The sequence below is a fragment of the Panthera onca genome, chromosome F1, assembly GCF_046562875.1.
Source record: "Panthera onca isolate mPanOnc1 chromosome F1, mPanOnc1 haplotype 2, whole genome shotgun sequence".
Lineage (NCBI taxonomy): Eukaryota > Metazoa > Chordata > Mammalia > Carnivora > Felidae > Panthera > Panthera onca.
The window spans coordinates 19206734-19222893 of record NC_138355.1 but is presented as its reverse complement, the minus strand read 5'-3'; the positions used below and the strand labels follow the sequence as shown (position 1 = coordinate 19222893).

Sequence of the window (16160 nt, the reverse complement as noted above, 5' to 3'; positions counted from 1 at the left end):
CATTTGAAAGGAACTAGGTCCCTCATAACACTGCATGATTAATAGCTTTAATTTACTGATTATCCTGGTAATGATACAGCAATTAGATTGCATACAGCACCCTAGTACTTAAGCGGCACTAAGGGACATTAAGCCAAATGCTACTAGTATACATCTATGACCAGGGAGGACCCATATGAAATAGCAATTTATAGAAATAATCATTGCTTTTGGTATTTCTGATAAAACTACCTGATTAATAACTACATGTGGACATTACTTTAATAAAACATTAACCACAGCTATTAAGAGACTTAGAAATAAGCAACTAGTTATTGCTTGTGCTGAACCATGGCACTACATACAAGAGGTATCTAATTATTCAAAAAGTCACAGATAAAGCAAATATATACTAAACATACAGTAATCAGGTAGTTTTTAATACATAAAAATAAACTCCACAAGAGAATCCGCAAGAATCTCTGTCTTCTTTATTTTTGTGCCCCAGTACCTGGAATAGTGCCTGGCACATAAGAAGGCATTCAATACATTTTAGACAAATGAGAGAATTATAGAATTAAATTAATATGATCAACTACTAATGCTAAGAAAAAAATGCTTTTTTAAAAGCAAACGTTCTCACCGATTTTAATAAGATCACAGAGCTGCCATGTGTTCACCTAGTTACCTTTGAAAGAGGCATTTTTCTTGAAACTATCTGGGCATATAAGAACTTCTTCTATTTTTAAAACTGTCCGGAGAGAATTTTAAAGGGAAGGTTTCATTTCTAACAAAAACCACAAAGAAATCAAGAGATGAGAAGACAAGCCATTGAATGACATTGAGTGGTCACTGTCGGAATTAGGGCAATTTTGACAGAAGGGCGGTGGAAGTAGGTGGCTAGAAGATACAAGAACGTGAGGGCAGCAGCCTCACCCGTTTTAAAAGTTCTCTCAGGAAAAGGACTAGCTAGAACTGAAACTGCAAGATAGGGATTTCTCCTTTCCCCAACAGTGAGAAGATTTAAATCTGTAAACCTAGGTTTTGCTTAAACAAGCTACATTTTAAAAAGCTTCAGGAAAAAAAAGACAGATTAAAGCTTATTCTGAAGATCAAGACCACATATTTTGCTTTGGTTTTTGGTTTTTGGTTTTGTTTTGTTTGTTTTGCCAGGACTTTTCTTCAGTTGAAAAAAAGGAACGTTCTGTTAATGTGAAAAGGAAGAAAGCTATGACTGTTCACGCTTAGTGATTCTAATAGTTCAGGTTTCCTCTGAGTTTATACTCTGTTTTCCGAGCAGTCTGTCAATGCTTTGTTAGGCTGAGACCACTAATTAAGACAACACTTACCCACTTTGAGAAGTATGGCCATGAAGAACACAAAGTGCCTACTAAATACTGTATCAATTTTCTGATATTCTAATAAAAGAAAATGAATAGCTTGAAGATGGTTTTATTTAATAAACCAATACCTGATTTTTACCTCACTCACTCAGTTTTTTTGGTGAAGAAATCTTCCTGCTACAAAATTTGACCTCTATACCTAAGTGTTCAGGGTCAGCACTATGTTTTTCTAGTCTTTACAAAACTCAGCAGCTTCCACACAATTTCAGAACTAGAAGCAGTTATCCAGAAATAATTCTGCCCAATTCCTTAAATTCCCAAAATAATTTAACACTCAAGTCATCAGCATTACTATTCTGAATATATTCAACACGTAACACAAATCTTGCTACCGCTTTCCAGTTTGGATTTTCCAATCCTCCCATCACAAATGTCTCCTCTCTTCCTCTCCCTCTTCCCCATGCCCTCTCGCTCAATTCCAGCTCACTATTTTTGTGCAGTTATTTCTTCAAGACATCTTAACTACAATCTCATATAACAGACCTCCACAACTGAACTTTTTACACGTGTTTTTAGCTTTCTTTTCCATACTATCTTTCTTTCTGATAATTCTGAATTACTATGAAATATTTTCCCTTTACATCTCTCTAGTGGTACATTAAATTTAACTGAATTTTGATTTTATCCATAAAAGCTTCACTGCATTTCAATACAGTGATCTAGCTGTTGTATCATAAGTTCAAAATATAGTTTTCAACTATATATTACTTATAAGGTTATTACGAATACAGGCTGTCTCCTCACTTAAAAAAAACATCCCCAAAGCAAAGCTGTCGTGTTTTACACAACAGGTGCTTTACCTAAATAAATCACAAAAATAACTTCATGTAAGCACCTAACTAGTACTCTGAAGACTTACTGAAAGTCTTCTTAAAGAACACTAATGTTTAAAAAAGATATTTAAGGGTGCATGAGTGGCTCACCGGTTGGGCCTCCGACTTTGGCTCAGGTCATGGTCTCATGGTTTGTGGGTTCCAGCCCTGCAATGGGCTGTGTACTGACAGCTTAGAGCCTGGAGCCTACTTTGGATTCTGTGTCTCCCTCTCTCTCTGCCCCTCCCCTACTCACACTCTGTCTTTCTCTCTCTTAAAAATGAATAAACAATAAAAAAATAAATAAAATAAAAAAGATATTCCAAGAGCAATTAAAGATTTTTATCAATCCTTATGTAATAAATATAAACTTCTCTCATTTAGGCAAATTTTACATGATTCATATGAACTGTCATGACAACTCAATTAGAAGCTAAAAGAATTAAAATACTTGAACTGTAGAAGACGCAGCTCATTTTGCAAAGGTCCAAAAATTAGTTATCATATAGCTAACAGACTCATGAAAAGATGCCCAACATCACTCATCATCGGGGAAATACAAATCAAAACTACAATGAGATACCTCCTCACACCTGTCAGAATGGCTAAAATTAACTCAGGAAACAACAGTTATTGGCAAGGATGCAGAGAAAAGAGAGCCCTTTTTCACTGCTTGTGGGAATGCAAACTGGTGCAGGCACTGTGGAAAACAGTATGAAGGTTCCTCAAAAAATTAAAAATTTACAGCAGCACTATCAACAATAGCCAAAGTATGGAAAAAGCTCAAATGAATGAATAAAGAAGATGTGGTATATACACACAATGGAGTATTACTCAGCAATCAAAAAGAATGAAATCTTGCTATCTACAATAATGTGGATGGAACTAGAGGGTATTATGCTAAGCCAAACAAGTCAGAGAAAGACAAATATCACATGACTTCACTCATATGAGGAATTTAAGATACAAAACAGAGAAACATGAGGGAAGGGAAGGGAAAATAAGATAAAAACAGAGAGGGAGGCAAACCATAACAGACTCTTAAATACAGAGAATAAACTGAGGGTTGCTGGAGGAGTGCTGGGTGGGGGGATGGGCTAAATGGGTAAGGAGCATTAAGGAGGACACTTTTTGGGATGAGCATTGGCTATCATAGATAACTGATGATGCACTAAATTCTACTCCTGGAACAATTACCCAAAAAAAAAAAAAAAAAAAAAGATTTTCTCTAAAAAAAATAGTTTCCTCAGATTCTTTCAATTTCCTGAGGTCCAGTACAAAAATATAACTTAGACAAATTATATTTCATTTCTAAAAAAAAATTACACTGGATTATAGCTGAGAAACTCTTGTCAATTCTACCTCAGAAGTCTTTATCCATTTGGAACCTCCTCTCCCTATAAGGCCCATGAGTTTGGTAAGATCTTATCAACCCATGAAATTACCTCCCAACCAGTTCCTCTGCTAATAGTTTCTTCCTAAATAATAAAAAACACCATAGCAATTTTAGCCTTAAAATACTTGTTGAGAATTACCTTTACTATGTCAATAACTACTGAAGTTGGATGGTGGGCACATGAGGCTTTACTATGTATGCCTCTACAAGATGGCAAATTCCTTGGGAGTAGGAATAATCTCTTATTCATCTTTAAGTCAGCAGTGTCTAGTACAGTTCCTAAGAGAGACTAGATGATTTTTTTTCAATTGGATGAAATCATTAAGTGACTTGTCATTTTATAGAAAAACAACAACAACAACAACAACAACAACAACAACAAAATGGTCAAGAAACATGAAGCAATCTCAGGGTCTCAGTTAATTTGCGGAAATGGTCTGAGTATGCATTCCTATCATTCTTGATGATGAACCTCAAAGGTATGAGCTGTTTCTTTATTTATGTATCTCCTGGAGCCCAGAAAGATGCTTCATAAATGTATTTTCCAACCAAGTTATCAATCTTGCACTTTATAAATATAGCGAAGATCTCAATTTGCTATTTAGTCATCAAAATAATTTGGTTCCTGCCATTCTCGTGGTCTCTCTTTAAACTCATACTAGCAGGGCACCTGGGTGGCTCAGTCGGTTGAGCATCTGACTTTGACTCAGGTCATGAGTTCATGGTTCATGAGTTCAAGTTCCACATTGGGCTTGCTGCTGTCAGTGCAGAGCCTGCTTCAGATCTTCTGTCCGCCCCGCCTCTGCCCCTTCCCCAGTTGTGCTCTCTCTCAAAAATACACAAATCTTTAAAAAACAAAAAAAACTCATACTAGAAGGCTGGCAAGGGCATCAATTTTCCTAATTTATTCTCTTTCTCATTAAAACTTCTACATGTTCCTATAAAAACTAACCTAGTACCCTACCCACATCATAGAAATGGCACCTGTCCACTTGGTTTAAAAAGTTCTCGCTCTGGAGCCAGACTGTCTAGATTCAAATACTGACTAGGTCATGTACTCACTGCATGATCACAGGCAAATTACTTACTGGCTGGGGGATCTTGAGCAAGTTACCCACTCACTGGCATTATCTGCAGTGTATTTTTATACTAGCTTCCTAACGTAGCTGCAACCTTAGTTTGTCATCTCTAAAATAAAGATAATAATAGTCTCTACCTCTGAGGGTTACCATTATAACACCTGGCACATGGTAAGCAGACTTAAGTCAGCTATTATTTTGTAGCCACACCCCACCACATATCCCCTTTTGCCATCAACTTGGCATAAGACATCATCATCTCTCTTCTGGATTATTTACAGTAGTCTTCCAACTATTCTGCCTGCTTCTGTCTTTGCATTCTTATAATTTATTTTTCCCTTCAAAGCCAGAAAGATGCTTTTAAAATGTTTAAGTCAAAACACTTCACCATACCATGACATTATCAAGACATAAAGTGGTCAAGTAACTGTCCTAAGAAAAATGAATCTACTTATAATGTAACAGGAAATATATCAATTTACATTTATTTAAAAATTACATGTAAGAAATAACCAAGTACCAAAATATAAGCACATAAAATTTTTACAGACTTGAAGGGACAGAAATCTGTAAGTCAGGAATCTTTCATTTATAAAATTCATTCAATAAATATTCGTTGAGCACCTACTATATTCTAGGGATGATGATAAGGACCTGTAAGACAACAATAACATTAAGGAGATCATGTGCATTTGACCTAACTTTGAAGGGTTACAACAGAAAAATGAGTTCAAGACAGTGATTACGACAATGAACACCACAAATCAAAGAGAGAGGAACGTGATACAAGGGATTACGAAGGCACTGACCTATGAAAAGCATGCACCTCAAAGAGCTACTCTACACATAAGCCATAAATTTCATTCCCGTCTTTCTCCCTTTTTTCCCCATTTCCTTCCTTCATTAATATTTATTATTTGTTCTGATGTGTTCTGTGTACTATACAACATGAAAAAGCATTTAGGTCTTTTTTCCTTCTTTTGTTTTTCTGATGTAGCAGTAGTAGTATTTTGTACTTCAACAACTAAAATGCTCCAGACTAATACTGAGGGTTTTTGGTTTTTTGTGATTTTTTTCTCCCATTTAAGGCACAATTTATGCAGCATAAAATACACCGCAGTTCTGTGAGTTTTGACAAATTCATATAGCTGTGTGGTCATCACTATAACCATTAAAAAACTCTCCTATGCTCCCTTGTAGTCAACGCCACCCAACATGATCAATTCTTGGCAGCTACTGATACATTTTCTTTTTTTCTTTATTTATTTAAATTCAAGTTAGTTAACATACAGTGTAGTACTGGTTTCCAAGTAGAACCCAGTGATTCATCACTTACATATAACACCCAGTGCTCATCCCAACACGTGCCCTCCTTAATACCCATCACCCATTTAGACCATCTCCTACCCACCTCCCCTCCAGCAACCCTCAGTTTGTTCTCTATATTTAAGAGTCTCTTATGGTTTGCCTCCCTCTCTGTCTTTATCTTACTGACACATTTTCTATCATGAAAGTTTTTGGCTTCTCTAGAATCTTATATAAATGAAATGATATGGTATTAAGCCTTTCGAATCTGACATATTTCACTTAATATAATGCATTTGAGATTTATCGTGCTGTTGCATGTATCTGTAGCTCACTCTTTTAATTGCTCAGGAGTATTCCACTGACCAGTTAGTTGATTCCATTGTACCAGTTAGTTGATCCAGGTTGGAGAGCATTTGGATTGTTTATAGTCTGGGACAACTATGAACAAAGATGTTGTAAACATTTGTATACAGGTTTTCATTTCACTTGGGTAAATACACAGGAGTGGAATTGGAATTGCTGGGTAATTTAAGAAGTATGTTTTGAACTTTACAAAAAAAATTGTCAAACTTTCCAAAACAACTGCATCATTTTGCATTTCCTCAAGCAAAACAGGTTGCTTTGTACCCTTGCCAGCTCTTGGTATTATCAGTGTTTTATTGTTGTTGTTGTTGTTGTTTTTTATTTTAGCCACTTGAGTATGCGTATAGTAATATAGTAATATCTCATTGTGGATTTAATTGGTATTTCCATAATGACTAAAGTTGTCTAGCATCTTTTCATAGGCTTATCTGTAATCCAAAATATCTTTTTTTAAGTCTATTTACTTATTTTGAGAGAGAGAAAAGAGAGAGCAGGGAAGAAGCAGAGAGAGAGGGAGAGAGAAAGAATCCCAACACGGGGCTTGAACTCATGAACCATGAGATCATGACCTGCTGATCTGGAATCAAGAATCAAACACTTTAAACCAACTGAGCCACTCAAGCGCCCCCAAAATATCTTCTTTGGTGAACTGTCTGTTCAGATCTTTTGCTTATTTTTATTTATTTATTTATTTATTTATTTATTTTTTAATATATGAAATTTATTGTCAAATTGGTTTCCATACAACACCCAGTGCTTATTTTTAAATGGGCTTTTTTTAGTATTAAGTTTTGAGAATTTTTTTTTATTCTGGATATAACTCTTTTATCGATACGAGTTTTGCACATATTTTCTCCCAGTGTGTAACTTTTCATTCTTTTCAATGTCTTTTGAAAAACAAAAGTTTCTAGTTTTGATGAAGTCAAATTTATTAGTTTTTTTCTTTCATAGATCATTCCTTGGTGTCATATGTAAGAAATCTCTGCCTAACCAAAGGTCACAAAGATTTCGTATGTTTTCTTCTATAGCTTTTATAATTTTAGCTTACATTTAGGCCTATGACCCATTTTGATTTAATTTTCTATACGGGGCAAGGTGTGCTTCAAGGTTCTTTTTTACTGTTTTTACTTTTTGCAAATAGATATCCAATTACTAAGCATTATTTGCTGAAAAGACTATCCTTTCTCCATCAAATCTCAACTACACCTCTGTTTAAAATCAATAGACCATATTTGTGCATATTTCTTTTGTGTATACAGCTAGATCGAGATATAATTTGAAGTACTTAATTCAGTGGTTTTAATATATTCACAGTTGTGTGGCCATTACCAAAATTAATTTTAGAACATTTTCATTACCCTAAAAAGAAATCCCGTACTTCTTAGCAATCACTCCCTATTTCCCTAAATCCCCACTCCAGCTCTACACAACTACTAATCTATTTGCTATCTCTACGAATTTGCCTATTCTGGATACTTCATATAAATAAAATCGTACAATTGGTGTTTTCTGATTTGTTTTCCTCACACAACATAATGTTTTTAAGGGTCATGTATGTTGCAGATGTACCAGTACTTTATTTTTATTGCTGAATATATCCCACTGTATGTATATACCACCTTTATTTATCCATTCATCACTTGGTAGACATGAGGATTGGTTTCACTTTTTAGTTATTATGAACAATGATACCATAAACGTTTATGTACAAATGTTTACGTAGACATATGCTTTCATTTTTATTGGGTATATAACTACAAGTGGGATTGTTAGGCCATATCATACCTCTGTATTTAACCTTTTGAGGAACGCCAAGAATGTTTTCCAAAATGGCTGCATCATTTTACATTGCTATCAGCAGTGTTTTTAGGGTTTCAATTTCTCCACACCCTCAACAACACTAGTTATTGTCTTTTTTTATTATCCCAGTAGATGTAAAATGGTATCTCACTGTGGTTTTGATTTGCATTTCCCTGATAGCTAATGATGTTAAGCATCTTTTCATGTGCTGACTGGACATTTGTATGTCTTTTTGGAGAAATATCTTTTTAGATTGTGTGGCTCTATTTCCGAACTCTCTATTCTGCAACTTTGATCTATGTGTCTATCCTTTAATTAGTAATGTCTTGATTACTGTAGCTTGATGGTAATCCCTGAAATCAGGTAATCCCTGAAATCAGGTAGTATAAGTCTCCCAAGTTTGTTCTTCATTTTTAAAATTGCTTTGGCTCTTCTAGTTACTTTGCTTTTCTATACAAATTTTAGAATCAGCTTTTCAATTGCTACCCAAAAAATTCCACTATTTTGACTGAATTCCAAAATTTTGACTGAAATTACACTGATCCCAATGATTAGTATGGGAAGAATGGAAATCTTAATATTGAGACTTTAATTCTATGAACATGGTATATTTTTCCATTTATTGAGGTCTTTCATTACTGTTCTCTAGTTTTTCAAAGTATAGATCTAGTAACAGTTTATTCAATTTCTACCTAAATGTTTGGTTTTTTTTCTAGTGCTTTTGTAGGTTTTTAAATTTCCTTTCCAATTTTCAATGCTAGTATATACAAACAAGATTGATTTTTGCATTATTTACCTTGTATCCTACAACCTTGTAAAACTCAGTGTCCAAGGTAGGTTCTGCCAATAAGTAACAGCAGTACGCAATCGAACGGTAGAAGAAAAGAAAGATTGCACCGCCAGGAGTAGCTATACCACAACTCCCAAGAATTACTAATAATACCTGCCAGGCCCTCTAGGAAATACTAGCACCAATCACAAAGTGTTTTTTCCCCCAACCAGCTCAGGGGTCTGGGTATCTCTTCAGAAGCAAAGAACTAACCAAATGACCCCTCCCCTCACAGTTTCTTCTAAACCCTAGCTACTCTGAGTATCCTCAAAAGCCTAAGCAACCAGTTGCACAGCCTTCCTCAGAGGTCCCTGCACCAGCTCCTCAGGAGACCTCCACTAAGTCCCTAGATTCTGGTCACAAAACTTCTTCCATTTTATTTCTCTGGCCCTAGAGGATACAGCTGCTTCCTACTACTGGGGTTACGTCAATGTCTTCTTTCTTTCAGCATTCTAACACACTAGAAACCAATTACTTGCATTAATACCCTTCTGTTTGAAAAGGATGGCACGGCTTCTCTTTTCCAGACTGGACTCAAACAATCTTCTTGCTCTGATCAGCACCCCTTCCCCACTCCCAACACCTAACTCCCCTATGAAATTCTATTAACTAATGACAAAGATAGTCTCCCTCTCCCTCTCAAAGCTTTTACTACTTTTAAGTAATCTCTACGCTCAACATGAGGCTCAAATTCACAACCCTGAGATCAAGGCTAGCATGTTCTACTAACTGGGCCAGTCAGGTGCTCCCAAAGACTCTCTTTTTGACCAAACTTGTTTAGGCTCACCTAAACTCTCTTCTCAAATAGGTCTGACTTTTTAAGCTTCCATGCTCATCTCTGCATTGTCCAATTTTAGCAAGAATCCTACTAAGTCAGTTTAGCCAAAATCTGCCATCATCAGTACCTGATTACTCTTGATTTCTAATTGAGTTCCTCATCCTCCACCATATTCAAGTAATGTCTGATCATCCTGATCCACCTTTAGCAAGAATTTGTTAAGTCAAGTTAGCCACGAATCTCTTTACCCCTGATGTTTTCTCTCAGTAATTTTCCATTTGCTAACCTCCACCCTCTCCCTGGCTGTAAATTTGCGCTTTTCCTTGCAGTATTTGGAGTTGAGCCCAGTCTCTCCCCTACTGCAAGACCTCATTTCAGGAACCCCTATACCTGTCACGATAGCTCCCCCTCCTGAATAAAGTCTTCCTTATCACCTTTAACAACTTCCATGAATAATACTAAGTGAAATCAGTAAAAACATAAATTTAGAAACATGGACAATGCTTATTACGTTAATCTATTAACCTCTGGATACAATATAGGGAAAAATTGTGAAAAGTTTTGAAATGGGCTAACGTATGGAATGCTGCAGCTTCTGGGAATTACCTGATATGATAGAGGTGTGTGCTTCTATTCGTCTTTGATAAGGCAAATTTACAACTCTCAACAGAAGATAATGTGTGGAAAACTAGACATGCATAAGTTTTTTGTCCATAGCTATGAAAATAATTCCTGCTCATGGCAATGCAAGTGAATTATCAGGAAGAGAATATAAATCTCTAAACTGAATTCTCATCCTGATTGGTTGTAATATCTAACTGGCTCCATTACTTAAGGAGTTAAATAAACCCTCTGAGATGTGTTCAATTTATAGTTTGTATGTACAAGATAAGTAAGATGAATTTTCCTTGTTCGATTAAGGGGAGACAGCTAGCCCTCCTAACACTTAGGGTATCTCCTTAAAAACATAATAGGTTCAACATTTTGTTCAGGAAGTTGATAAACCTACTCTCCAGATTTCATACTGAGAAGTCATAAGCTTTCTGACCATCAGAGCTATAAACATGTATCTCTTAAATTAAATCAGGAATCCCTTAGGAAGTGTATAGGAGATTTGATAAAGATTATCTTTATCAAAAGGTATAAAGTTTTAGGGACACATGGGTGGCTCAGTTGATTAAGCATCTAACTTCAGATCAGGTCATGATCTCATAGTTCAAGTTTGAGCCCCACATAGGACTCTCTGCTATCAGCACAGAGCCCACTTTGGATCCTCTGTCCCTCTCTCTCTCTCTGCCCCTCCACTGCACATTCTCGTTCTTTCTCTCTCTCAAAAAATAAATATACATTTTTTTAAAAAATATAAAGTTTTAATTATTTCTTCTTCTGCTTTACTGTATAAAATGTGTGAAATTTTTCCCAGACCTAGTAGTTTCTCCTGGACTACCTGTGTGCATGTAATTTGATACACATACTCAATAATAAATCGTGGTTTCTATATACTGGTATGGCAGAATCTTTTTGTGGGCAAAATTATTTAATTTTACTAACAACTGATAGTCATGATTTCCTCTTTAAAAAACTTAATAAACAGAGTATGTGTAATAAATATAAACAAAGTACCCTTTTTTGTAGTTCCAGATAAAATGCTCCAAAACATAAAGTAACAGTTTTAGTCAGAAAGAATAAAACAGGCTTGGTTAACAGTTTATAATCAGTGGTGAAATGAGTAACTCTAAGCACTATAGCCTCTTTTCATGGTAATAGACTTAGGAGAGAAAGGAAATATAACCCTTTAACAATAGATATTTACATGTTTTAGCAATAAAGCAAACAGTTGATTACTCTGAGCAATGTTCTGCCTGAATGAAATAATAAGACAAATATATCTTCCAAAAGTAAGTTAAATAAGACCATATTGGGTGGAAGACTCAGGCAAACATAAAGAGTATCTATGAATTATATTTTAACTTTCATGTTTTTAAAGTACATTAATATACTAATATTAAGATAAACATATAGATTTTAATAAGACAAATGAACATCAACTAGGTAAATGTAAAATTTTCAATAAGAAAAATAAATTTTTTACCATCTTCCTAGCAGTTCTCCCCAAGAATAAAGGATCTTCTCAGGACAATCCTTAGACACATCACCGGTTCCACTTGAGAGTTCATTATCACTCTCTGCAGAAGAAACACAAAAACAAAAATGACCAACATTGTATTATATTTTTGATATTTATATATTGTTAATCAAGGAATATGACTGTGTGTCTAATAAAACAAACAATACTTTTGCTTATATTATTATGCCCACTGGAAAAAAAACAGTAAAAACTTCATTAATATATCTTTAGTGCCTAGATAAATATAATCCCAAAGCATTAAATGCTTTATAAAAATTCCTATTCAGTTTACATAGTATGAAATTGAAAATACCTATATATAAATAACTTTATCCAAAGAGGGTAAAATTGTATAAATTTTTTAATGTTTGTTTATTTTTGAGAGAGAGAGAGAGAGAGAGAGAGAGAGACAGACAGAACATGAGTGGGGTAGGGGCAAAGAGAGAGGCAGACACAGAATCCCAAGCAGGCTCCAGGCTCTGAGCTGTCAGCACAGAGCCTGGTGTGGAGCTCGAACTCACGAACCATGAGACCATGACCTGAGCCGAAGTCGGACACTTAACCAACTGAGCCACCCAGGCGCCCCAAGAGAGTAAAATTTTAAAGTTAATGGTAACACAATCAGAAATTCCTATGTGATACACTCACTACTCACGAAACTAATATTCTCAAATATTAATCTTTTATTATTGATACAAACAAACACTGAAATGAAGATTTAGGTATATATATCTGAGGTATATATGTAATACTGAGAACTATTAATATATAACACTGAGAAATATATATATTATGATAACAAACACACAACTAGAAATATTTAAAACTTTAAGGTTTTAAGGGTATATTCATAAGTACAAATTTTTTGTTTTTGAGAGAGAGAGACAAAGAGAGACCGTGAGCAGGGGACGGGGGCAGAGGGGGCAAGAGAGACAGAATCCCACACGGGGCCTGATCCCACAACCCTGAGATCACCACCTGAGCTGAAATCAAGAGTCAGATGCTCAACTGACTGAGCCACCCAGGCTCCCTCATAAGTACAAATACTTCCGACTAAAGGAAATACTAAAATGTTTGGCCTTTTAAAATGGCAATTTTATAAAATATCCCAATATGTAAAGTAACAGCTTTAGAAAGAGTAAGATGGGTTGAGTTACAGCCTACAGTCAGTGATGAAATGAGTAACTGTAAGCTCTATAAATCTTTTAAGCGGTAACAGAGCTGGCAGAGAAAGGAAATGTAATGGGCACAATTTATCTCATTAGAATAAGGACTTTGACACAGAGCTATATACGAAAAATCTGGAAACGTATTATCTGAATGATAAAATAAGCTAGATAAAAATCTGTCTGGCTCTTTGCAAGGACCAGTGTTTTATCAATGTTGTTAACAGTACAACAGAAGTTGGCATTAAGTGAGTCCCACAGGGATCTGTGTTCAGAACAGTATTACTCAGCATACCACAAAGCCAATGATCCAAGCAAGTATAAACTAATTCATATCAGTGGATATAATTAACACCAAAAAACAATAAAATAAAGGTAGGTATATTTGGCCTAGTTAAAAGATTTGGTCATACTTACACAAAAAGATTTTATCACATGTTTAGTAAAATATAACCAAAACATATGCACACACGTAGACAAATACTTCAACTTCTTTAGAACACTTTATTCAAAATGTGAACATTAGTCTGGATATTGGAAGGATCAAGAAGGTAAATACCTCACATAAGCAATTCTGTGAACTCTGCAACAAGTTCATGAAAATAATAGAAATGAGAGGTTTTTAAAAAGCTAAAACAAATGAAGTATTGCAGGAATAATGTAAACAGCAACAAATGAAGCCTTAATATTAAAATGTCCTAAAGAACTATCCCAGGTAAACAACTATCCCTTATAATCCTTACACTTTTTCATCTAAACTGAGGTAGTAAAGAGGGTCACTATTAAAAGTTACACTGGAGGGGCACCTGGGTGATTCAGTCAGTTGAGCATCCAACTTTGGCCCAGGTCATGATCTCACGATTCGTGAGTTTGAGCCCCGTATGGGGCTCTGTGCTGATAGCTCAGAGCCTGGAGCCTGCTTCACACTGTGTCTCCCCCACCCCACACTCTCTCCCCTACACTCGTGCTCTCTTCCCTCTCTCTCTCAAAACTAAATAAACATTAAAAGAAAATTTTTTTAAAAAGTTACACTGGAAAAAAGGTGAAACTTATCTCAGGCAAATAGGGACTGCTGATCACTCTTCCTATAAATTGGTACCAAGTATAATATGAGTACTTATAATATAAATTGGATTTCAATTAAGCAGGGTCCAGGATGGTCCCACCTTATACTCTATTTTGCTCCACAGTAAATAATAATACAACAAGGTTCCAAAGTATTTGATGAAGTTGTACATGCTAAATTGGAGACTAAAATCTAAGAACATAATGAAAGGGAAAAAGAAAATAGGACTCAAATCATTACTACTGACACAGAAAATCTCAGATTCTTCTTATTCTTGTTGGCAAAGGAATAAAACAAAATTGAGATGCCATAAGAAAGATTAAGAAATCTGACTACCTATAAATTAAAACCTTATATGAAGTAAGGTATAGAGTACATTAAAATAAAATTTCCAGGGCACCTGGGTGGCTCAGTCAGTTAAGCATCTGACTTCAGCTCAGGTCATGATCTCATGGCTTATGGTTTGAGCCCCACATCAGACTCTCTGCTGTCAGCCCAGACCCTGGAGCCTGCTTTAGATCCTCTGTTCCCCTCTCCCTCTACCCCTCCCCTGCTTGAATGCACACTCTTTCTCTCCCTCTCTCCTTCCCTCCCTGTCTCCCTCTCTGTCTCTCAAAAATAAATAAACATTAAAAAAAATTTTTTGAACATATGACAAATGGTCTTAATACTCAATAAACTAAAATATCCAACAGAAAATTGGTCCAAGGACATAAAAATAGTACAGTTGTATAAAATATAACTGGCCAATAAAGACACTGAAGAAAGCCCTATCTCAATTATTTTTTTTATTCAAATTAAAACAATGAAACAGAAAAAAAAAACAGATAAAATAAGAAATAATACCTACTGTTGATAAAAATATGGGGGAACAAGCAAGAAAGCTGATGTTTAAATAAGAGTCATCTTTTAAAATGTATTAAGATTCTAAATTAATATACCATTTGATTTAGCAACTACACTTTTAAAAATTTATTCTTCCAGGAACACTTATGCCAGAGAGATATACGTAAAAGATTTCATTGTATCACTGCTTGTAATAATAATTGAAAACTATCACATATTATTTAATAGAAGTTTGTTAAATTATGGTACATCCTTTCAAAAAATGCTATCCAATAGTTTAAAAGAATTGACTAAATCTTTTATGCTAATATGAAAACCATCTAAAATACATTACTTTGTGATGAAAAGCAAGAAACAAAGTAGTAATTTTTAAGTATGGTTTTATTTCTGTAAGTAGTATTACTTATACGATTACAAAGACCTTTAAAAATAGCCGTAAGATGGGGCACCTGGATGGCTCAGTCAGATAAGCATCTGATTTCAGCTCAGGTCATGATCTCACAGTTCGTGGGTTCAAGCCCTGCGGTCAGGCTTTGTGCTGACAGCTCAGAGCCTGGAGCCTGCTTGGGATTCTATGCCTCCCTCTCTCTCTGTCCCTCCTCCGCCTGTACTCGATCTCTACCTCTCAAAAATAAACATTAAAAAAATTTTTTTTCAACATCTGTTAAGATTATACACCAATTTTTTTTTCTTTTTTTCTTTTTTTTTTAGAGAGAGTGTGTGCTAGTGAGGGAAAGGGACAGAGGAGGAGAAAGAGAGAGAATCTTTAACAGGCTCCATACTCAGCACAGAGCCCAACACCGGGCTCAATCCCAGAACCCTGGATCATGACCTCAGCCGAAATCAAGAGTTAGACACTCAACCGAGCACCCAGGCACCTCTACCAAACTATTAAGAGCAATTGTGTTTTGGCACCTACCAGTATCTTATCACATACTAGGCATTCAATAAATATTTAGGGAATGCATCTTTCACTTTTCTTTTTTTTTCTTTTAAGTTTATTTACTTACTTAGAGAACACGAGCATGAGCGGGGATAGGGGCAGACAAAGAGAATTCCAAGTGGACTCCCCACTGTCACCACAGAACCCGATGCGGGGCTCAAACTCACAAACCATGAGGTCATGGCCTGAGCCAAAGCCAAGAGTCAGATGCTTAACTGACTGAGCCACCCAGGCACCCCTGACTTTTAAGTTTCATACTTCTGG

The 16160-nt window shown here is 35.6% G+C and overlaps 1 protein-coding gene across 7 annotated transcripts in view; it reads right to left on the bottom strand.

Moving 5' to 3' along the window:
• Nucleotides 1-16160, bottom strand: part of RABGAP1L (RAB GTPase activating protein 1 like) — a 753436-nt gene that overhangs the window by 532770 nt on the left and 204506 nt on the right. For all 7 annotated transcript variants that reach the window (XM_060644898.3, XM_060644899.3, XM_060644901.3 and 4 more), the window contains one exon: nt 11840-11933. In XM_060644898.3, coding sequence (XP_060500881.1) covers nt 11840-11933 — 94 coding nt within the window. The remainder of the gene's footprint in view (nt 1-11839; nt 11934-16160) is intronic.